General features: G+C 31.2%; 1 protein-coding gene across 2 annotated transcripts; it reads right to left on the bottom strand.

Annotated features, from left to right (window-relative positions):
* Positions 1-674: 674 nt before the first annotated feature.
* On the bottom strand, positions 675-9,029 carry LOC113002684. Of its 2 annotated transcripts, none has more exons than XM_039459454.1 (2): positions 981-9,029; positions 675-938 (listed from the first exon to the last, which is right to left on the bottom strand). In XM_039459454.1, the coding sequence occupies exon 1, from the start codon at positions 8,965-8,967 to the stop codon at positions 7,234-7,236; it is 1,734 nt and encodes a 577-aa protein (XP_039315388.1). In that variant the 5' UTR covers positions 8,968-9,029; the 3' UTR covers positions 675-938; positions 981-7,233. The 2 variants fall into 2 exon arrangements, with proteins under 2 accessions (XP_039315388.1, XP_039315389.1); XM_039459455.1 differs by having other exon boundaries at positions 1,023-9,029.
* Positions 9,030-9,090: the final 61 nt, after the last annotated feature.

Raw genomic sequence — 9,090 nt, 5'->3', positions numbered from 1 at the left:
AATTTCAATATGTCATGCACAATTTCAATGTTTCATGCACAATTTATAATTCATGCACAATAATAGATTCACAATAAATCAACATGTAGTCAATTTATTTCATTCAAGTTTCAAATCTTCAAAAGTCTGATATTTTATTCTTTAATAAAATGTTTAATTATTATTTTTTAGACACCAGGTATATTAATCATCAAATAAATCGTTGTTAATTATCATGTCAGAAGGTTGGAATCGGATCAGATCAAATAATTGCATTTAATTCTTCAACTCAAAATATTCAAAGTTCTGATTATTTAGAGACACCTTATATAACTTGTTAAATTAGTAACTTCTTTTATTTAAATCATTAGCATGTTCAAATGTTGGAGAAATCGGTTGGTAATCAAATTCAAATTATTCATTAATTTATTTCACTTCAAGATTTAGATGTTGATTTATTTGCAGAAATTCGTATATTCGTATATATTAACAAGAGATTATACTCGCCTGTAAGTTTCGGTCGATCTTCGTAACAAAATTAATTTTCAGATCCTCAGTATAGAGGAGTGTATTCAGCAAGACCTCGGTTTTTCAAAATTCTCAGCTGCCGAGGATGTAGTATTCAGACCCACTGTAGTTGTAGTAACGTACACGGGATGCAGGAAAAGAATGGATCGCCGACAAGATTTGCAAAGTTCGATTTAAAAAGTTTTAATGTTTCACTTCGATATTACAAGCAATTTAGAGGTGGGCTCGAGAGTACAAGACTCCACGGATCACCTCTAAAAGCGTACAAATTTCCGCACTGATGTTAACAGAGTTTGACGACACGTATAAACGTACCGGATTGACAGGTAAAGTACAAGATATAAAAATCTCACTGACTCTAACTAGATGTTACTCGCTCGAGTGTTCCCTCGTCAATGCGCGAGCTAACTGTTTCTTACTCGGAGGTTCCCCTGTCAATGCGCGAGCTAGATGTTTCCTACTCGAAAGCTTACCCGTCAATGCGCTAATCAGATGTTTCTCACTCGAGATCCTACCCGTCAATGAGAATACGCTCCGCAGAGCTCGCTTATGAAGGCTAGCTTGTAGGCGCGGGGAGGTGAAACCTCTTACATGTGTATTGTACGTGTGAATATTATAATGAATTTCGCTTAAAACAATAAATCGGAAATTTTGACGACTTATTTTCTAGTTCACGCTGTTGTAGAAAATAAGATTCATTTACTAAACTGATCGCTTTTTGACATCTTCCGTTATTTTTGTGATAAAACAGTAAATTTTGTTATTAACAATTTCCAGTTAAAATTTTGTAAAGACAATAATTTTAGTAGAAAGGTAGTTACTCAATTAGCATAAGTGTACAATCTTGTAAAAATGTGACCGATAGTTTTCGAATAATTAAATGGAAAAGAAATTAAATTTTTACTATAGGTTTACGCATAAGTGCGTCTCTCTCACTCTTACAGCGGGAGTGCAAAATAAAAATCTTAATTGTTCGAAAACGGTTTGATACAGAGTTTCGGAATTTAAATAAATGTATGTATTATTACAATACAATTATGGTTGTTACATCGTTATTACCTTTTTACCGGCGATTTATTATTTTAAAAATTCAAATGTGTTTTCTTATGGAAGTTACGTGTTAAAATTATCGATCTTTAAAAATCAATATCTCCAAAACTAATAAAATTAAAAATTTGAGATTTAGTATTTAACTTTATAATGTTAAAAAGAACTTAAGTGTAAATTTTCATGTTTCTGAATCCAATAGTTTTTGACTTATAATTGAATCTTTTTCACGTGTAAATCTCCCATAAGATTATCGATTTTTTCTCACTGCATGCAGCATGTGTAATATATAATTATTTTAAAGAAAGAAAAATTCATATTTCCTAAACGCGCGGACAGATTTTAATGAAATTTAAAATCTGAATGTAAAAAGATATTGCCTTTGAGGGGTATAGGTAGGAAGTGTGCAAAATTATTATTTAAAGGAGCTTGTCTTTTGCCTGTACATGTATAGGCGTAAAGATGTGTGCGTGTATATGTGTGTAGATATATTACTTAATTCATTTAAAAATTAATGAAGATATTTATTCATTTATTTCCTGGCTCACACGATTATTGGTGGTGAGATACATCTTTTATTCTTGTCATACCTTAAAATTTCCTGTAATTTGTTAATAAAATAATAGTTAATTTTTTTTTATATTATTATATTAAGATTGTTACTGTAATTTTGTGATTGTAGAGAGTTTAAAAGAAAGAGAAGTTCTTACTATTTAAGTAGAGCTTTTACTTATAATATTTTACCGTGATATTATATTAGATTTATATAAAGAAAGTTTTGCTTGCATGGAATTTTATCAACGCATGAAAGTATGACGCAATGATGCAATCATTGTCAAGGCTATTCTCTTAAGAAGATGCATTCAGAACAATGAATAAAATTATATATATATTTTATTCTATAACTTTTGAATGGATGGTCAGAAAAAATCGAGACTTTAGATTTGAATGTACAAAAATATTATGTATCTTGGGGAAGTGGTAAGAAAAGTGTAAGTATTGCCGAAAAAATCTTTTAGTGCTGAATATGTGTTAGTAATGTCTGTGTAATGCTGTCAATGTGTAAGTACATGTCGGTGTCCGTCGGAAAAATTATTTAAGCTTATTTGACTTGTAACGTCTGTAGTTTGAAAACGGATGAACTTATTGAAATGAAATCTTGCGTTCCATATTTTTGAAGGTTTATTTTAACTCAAACACCAAATTTTATAGAGGGGAGGGGGGAAGTTTAGTGACAATAAGACTTCAGTTTTATGTTAAATTTTGTACCTTTATATATACTAGCTGTAATTCTTATGCTGAATAATTATTTCTCATTAAGAGTTTAACAATTTTATAATTAAGAAGATTTTATTTGCAACTGTAAATTACATTATTTTTATTATTTATTAATAGTTAATGACAATTTATTATAAATTAAAAGGTTTTAATATGAATTTAAATTTGTCACTGGAATTCGTGAGCCGTCGCCAAGAGTATACGACTATGAAGATTTCTTGCTTGCTAAAATACGATATACGTGTAATAACTGTTAGTTGCAAATTGAGCTTGTTAGTTAACAATTTGAGTTAGAGCTATGAAATTGAAATTTTGATTGTAAAGTAACGTTTCCTTTTATATGCCCGAATTAGAAATGTTAAATATGCATTATTTAAAAAGTTTCTTATTTGACTTGTCCATGTAGTAGGTTCTCATATACATGTCATGCGTGTATGTGTGAGTATATATGTGTACTATGAGAAATGATTTTATGTCGCTCTTATTTTATAATTTAATAACTTTGAAACTAGTACGTAAAAATTCTTGAAATTTTGCAAGCATGTTTTTAAATGTTTATCCTAAATCGTATTCAAGTTTGGTGGTTAGGGGGTGAAGGGTTTAATTGTAATAAATTTTTAATTTAACAAAATGACATATTTTAGATGTATTCAAAGGTGAAGAGCGAGTTTTATGCCGAATGTTCTTTCTTATTTTACGAGATAGTTAATTTTTCAGCAAGGAGCGTTTATTCGTAAAAATTGTTTATTAGGTAAACTATTGTTAAATTTATTTAATTTTTAATAAATATTTAATTATGTATTATATGAGATTTGTTCCGATGACTGGGTATTTTATTTGATTTTATATAATTTGGCAATTCGTATAGCTTCAACGATCTGCAGCTTATTCGACATATACTTTATGCAATAATTTTAAATTAACAATTGAATTATTCGTTAATCTTTTAAGCGAAAATTATGAAATTAAAACTTTAGTAATGAAATAATATTGTCTTTAATTTGACCGTAGCAAAAATCCAATGAGAGTTATATTGGAAAAGTTCATATTTTACAGGTATAAGGCTTTACGTTTTTCGTGTACCCGTGTATCCGCCATCTTGTCGTACTGGAGCATACGTATAACATGAAAGTTTGAAATTTTATATTGTCAGAACTATTAGTCTTGAAAAATTGAAATTTTAGGATAATATTCTTTAGCTTGAGCTCTTTATTTTTTAATAATGTTTTAAAGTTATAGGGGCAACCGTTTAGTTGTTATAAACAATTATAGTTTTATTATTAACGGAATTTTTTATAATAAATCGGAGTTACTTAGAGCTCCGTTCTAAAATGCATGATGATCGTTGGGTCCATATGTATAAAGGATATAAGCGCGAGCTTTTCATATGTTACCGTTTTTGCAATAAAAATTTATTAAGTTTCTTAAATAACTTTTGGATTACTTCCAAACTATTTGAGCTAAAGACGTGAAATTTAAATTGTTAAAGTAACTTTTGGTCTCGAACAATAAGATAATATTTTTATTTTTTCAACTCAATAATTACTGATATTTTATAAACAATAAATTTTGATGTTCTATTTCTCGCGTACTTTACGGGATAAAAACTTGAAAATAAATCTGTGGGTATTATTCGCGATATTAAAAATTTAGAAAATAGTTTTACTCCTTAATTTTGATAATTATTGATTTTTATTAATTAATTATATTTCTTAATTAAAAATTTTCTTTCTCTTAAACTATTAGAGTTAAAAAGACGAAATTTAATTTATAAGTACAATTTATTATTCCGAAATTTTTGATAGTACTTTCGTTTTGTCAGAATCAATTATTAATAATTTTAAAATGTTAAATGGTTTTATTTTTAAACTAATAGGGTTATTTTCGCGAGAATTGAATTATTGAGTTATTTTATGATTTTAATAAATTTGATAATTTATTTAACTTTAATTTCGACACAGAGATAATTATATATGTATAGGGTGTCCCAAAAGTAAGGTATATAAAATACTCTACTTCAAAATTTGTAACTTCTAAGTTATTTGTCGGAAAAATTTGAAACCTAGGGGGATGTTACTAATTATTTAAGGGGTAATTTTTCTTATGGGGGTGGTTTTAATCAGAGGGGGTGATTTCGAAAAAAAATTATTTTAAGGTCGGGAGTATGTTTATAATGATCGGCCCTGCCTCCCTTCTTACGGAGTGCATTTTGTGTCATGAGGGTGGTTCCGGGGTGAGTTTTTCAGAAAATCGTAGCTCCGGAACGGTTAAAGATTAAGGGTTCGGATCAATTCCTAAAATCGTTTTTATAGAAGGCCTTTCAAACGTATATTCTGGATTTTTGATAATTCATTTATTTAAACAAATAAAAAGGTTATTGTTTTTGATCAAAATAAAAGGTGTGTAGTTAGATTCAAATGGTCAAAAGAAGTTGTATGGTGAAATTTATAAAAATTGTAAATCAATATTTTGTTTAAACAAATTAAGAATTTATAATGGATATCAATATGAGCTAGTATTAATAGTATGTACTTATAGAGGAGGTAAAACAGTATTGATGCCGATACATAACTCTCTTTGTCATTGTAAAAATTTTGACATTGTTATATCATGGGGGTTTAAACAATTAAAATTTTAACGTTATTTCTATGGGACTGTTTAGATAACTGATTGTACGTAAATTTATGTCTTATAAAGAATTTCGATTAACGGTCAAAATTTTGAAGTGTATTTCTATAAATTTATAATTATGTTAAATTTGGGCATAACTTTTATGTGATCGTTTAGGCACTTAAATACTGAGAATTTTATGTTATATAAAATTTTTAGGTTGTCGATCAAAAATTTTGACTTTATGGTAATATTAAGAAAATAGTATTATTTTGTTCTGACTTATATATATGTTCTTAATGTACGCGGAGTACCAAGACTAATTGTAGCTTTTAGATCTTTTAAATAAATTTATTTGGGAATGTTTACTTTATTATGAGAAAATTTATTTAAGATACGAATTTGGAATTGCGGTTTTTGTGTTCACAATGAAAGTTTATGCAATTAATGTTATATGCAATTTTTAGCTTATCGATCAAAATTTTGAGATATGAAATATTTTTGTGGGACAAAGTTTTGAAATTTATATAATTTTAATGTGGCACGTCTTAGATTTATTTTCCTTGTTTTTAAAGCAAATGTTTATAGTAAATTGCAGAGTTATTTAATTAGTAAATTTCTGATTTATTTAATAATATTAATTTATTATTTTAAGATTACAGTTTACTCGAATTGTATGAAAATCGGTTTGTTGTGCAAGTAATTTAAAAATTATTTAATGAAATATTTATTTCGATTAGTCAATTATTAAAGTAATTATTCCAGAATAATTTATTTGGTGCAAATAGATAAAGAATAGTTGGTGCTTAATATTTTCTGTCGGAATTTAAACTTAATATGACTTTTAGAATTATGTTGCGACCAAAAATAAAATTAAAGAAAGTAATATTTATATCATTAGGCTGTTCAAAAATTGCTGCCACCAAAATTATAATGAAGTAGTACTAAATTTTGTGAAAACTTTTCCATTTATCGCTGTTACCAAAAGATTAATTTAATAGTATAAGATAGAATTTATGTAATGTTAAGAATGAATGTGTTGTTTTAGTGTTGTAGAATGTCGGGGTTGGGAATCGGGGAAGGATAAAAGGCATTATCCTTACCTTTGTAAAAGTATAATATTCTATGACTGTAAATAATTATATCCAGGCTGCAAGCAGATTCTTTTGAACTTGCTTAACGTTAGATTACTTGCTTACGAACTTTTAAACGCAAATAGTTATACGGGATTAATCAGATTAATTATGAGAATAAACGATTAATAAAAATTACTGTAGCCATCCAAATATAGCGGTGGCTAATATGAGATTATATATTAGAGAATAGAATATTTAGTGATATTTGGTTATATAAAAATATTATTATATATGAATATTTGTTTTTAGGCGCTTGTTATTATTATACAATAGTGACGTCAATAATCTTTATTTCGTTAGTTCGGTAAGGTTATTACCGAATTATTCTTTTAATTATCATGTGAGAATTGTTTAATCAGGCAATCAGAGGATTGCTGCAATTATTTAACATGACGTCAATATTGTTTGTCACGGTTTGGTCAGTTAGTTCTGGCTCGCTACCGTGAGAAGGTGGTTTACACCTTAAATGTCTTATTGAGATTGATTTAAATCTTTCAGGATTGAGGTTTAAATTCGTTGACATTAAAGTTTACTTGATTTCATTTTAATTTTGTTAAATGTGTCTTTACAGCATTTAAAATAGTTTTGCGTCAAAAATTGTGAAAAATAATGAAAAATAAGGAAAAATGACGGGACGTCACACCTCCCCCTTTTTTTAAGTCAAATTCCGTTGCAATCGAGGAATTTGACTAACCTCATCCAATCTTTGATTTAAATCAAGGTAAGTATAAGTAGATGGGGTAGTTACAATAATCGGTGATTCGCTGAGATGAGGTTGTTCCTCGACTGGGCAGGTAGGGCTGCTGATGGTGATCTGGTGATCCTTGCTCGTACTCGTCAGCTTGGGTGTTGTGTCCTGGTCATCAAGATGTTGTTCCTTGTCCTTGTCAATGGGTCCTCTGGCCAAATGGAGAAGCAGGTGTGTGATGGAACTCCATAAGGCTCCAAGCAAGTGCATACTGCATCCATAGACAGTATGTAGGGCGTATCCATGAATAGTTGTGTCAATGATAATCTTAATCAATCGTACGATTAAGAATATTCCAAACAATCCGGCTGTGGCTGATCCGAAAGAGACAAATCCCTTCCAGACCTTAGAGGCTGCGGACTCGGCAATTTTATTTAGAGCGTTTTCGTCCAACATGTTGTACAATGAGACAGCATTTGGGTCAAATGAATGTCCGGTCAATCCTCTAGCGATAGAGTTAAGCACAGCTGGCTTCTCAGCAGGAAACATAATGTGTTCCCTTAATCGTTCAATGTCCTTTTCAGAATAAATTCCGCTAACAGCAAGTGGTCCAGGCGTTAGATATCTCCAAGTTAGCTGGGCCATAGGTTTAAGTTGTTGAGGTGACGTCTGTCGGACTTGTGGGTCTGGCGACAGCTGTACCCAGGTGTCTTCAATACGATAGAGAGTAGGCATTTCATGATTACACTCTCTTTGGTTTCCTACTTTAGTAAGTATCCTGGATTTTGGTGTTAAAAACATACTGGAGTTGCGCACAGTCACAGGAAGTTCGGTGAAACATTCCTTGGGTCGGCGTACTGTGGCTTCGATTGGTATACATTTGATAACGAATATGGCCTCTCCTGCGGTGACAGCCATATATCCTGGTCCTTTCATTAATCGGTATGCGAACTCGTCAGGTTGTAGCGTTGCGAAAGACAGAGCATTGGTTATTACTTGTCTTTCAAGTTCGCACTTTTGTTGCATCACGTTGTGATACAAGGAAATCATCTGTTGTTTGATATGTTTTTCCACATATACGAACTTGGAGTTCACATATGCGAAAATGTCAAGATTTTGCATGGGGATTTGCTTTCGAATGGAGGGAGCGTCTCCCCTTTTTGTTTCAAGTACGAAAAGTTTTGGGTGTTCTGTGCGAAACAAGACGTATCCGCACAGGGGAAACTCACGAGTTTTGGTGAGTGCAAACGTAATGTCCTGAGTGATGAGGCTGTAGATTACAGGAGAATATGGGTCATTTGGATCCTCCTGTAGTTTCGTCGCTTGTCCTTCGTAAAGTACATCATACTGGTGAAAGTCACAGGGCGATGCCGGAGCAACTTTCCAATATGAATATCCATCGTCTGAGTCGATACAAAATCCGTCCTTCAGTTGACAGACTGTACCGGATTTTAGTATTATTCTTCCGGATTCTAGGTGAACTGGAACGTAGGAGGTTCGGAGAGTGATTTTTACTACTCCTTGTGCTATGACATTGGGCCAAGTTCCAAACTGGTCCGAATAATATGTTGTTTCACAGCCTCCTTCGTTATTGGTGCTGCCTGCAAGAGTAATGCTTCTTGTAGTCGTCTGATTAACTCTCAGGCCTGTTATGTAGTTGTTAGGTCCTAGTGAGAGGGTGCCATCCTGGATCATCCTCATGCATTGGTCATATCCAACTTCGTGTAGGTAGTCAGCTCTGCCGTTCTGGACTGCAGAAATGTGAGAATCATCCCACAATAGTAAGGTACGCGAGATTTCCACCTTGCACTGGAACACCTCGGC

This window comes from Solenopsis invicta, unplaced genomic scaffold, assembly GCF_016802725.1.
Source record: "Solenopsis invicta isolate M01_SB unplaced genomic scaffold, UNIL_Sinv_3.0 scaffold_441, whole genome shotgun sequence".
Taxonomy (NCBI): Eukaryota; Metazoa; Arthropoda; class Insecta; order Hymenoptera; family Formicidae; genus Solenopsis; species Solenopsis invicta.
The sequence above is the reverse complement of the archived record's forward strand: the minus strand, read 5'-3'. Positions and strand labels throughout refer to the sequence as shown.

Bases quoted from the DNA above. Each gene is read 5' to 3' on its own strand.
- LOC113002684 (XM_039459454.1), bottom strand. From the start codon at position 8,967: ATGAGGATGATCCAGGATGGCACCCTCTCACTAGGACCTAACAACTAC.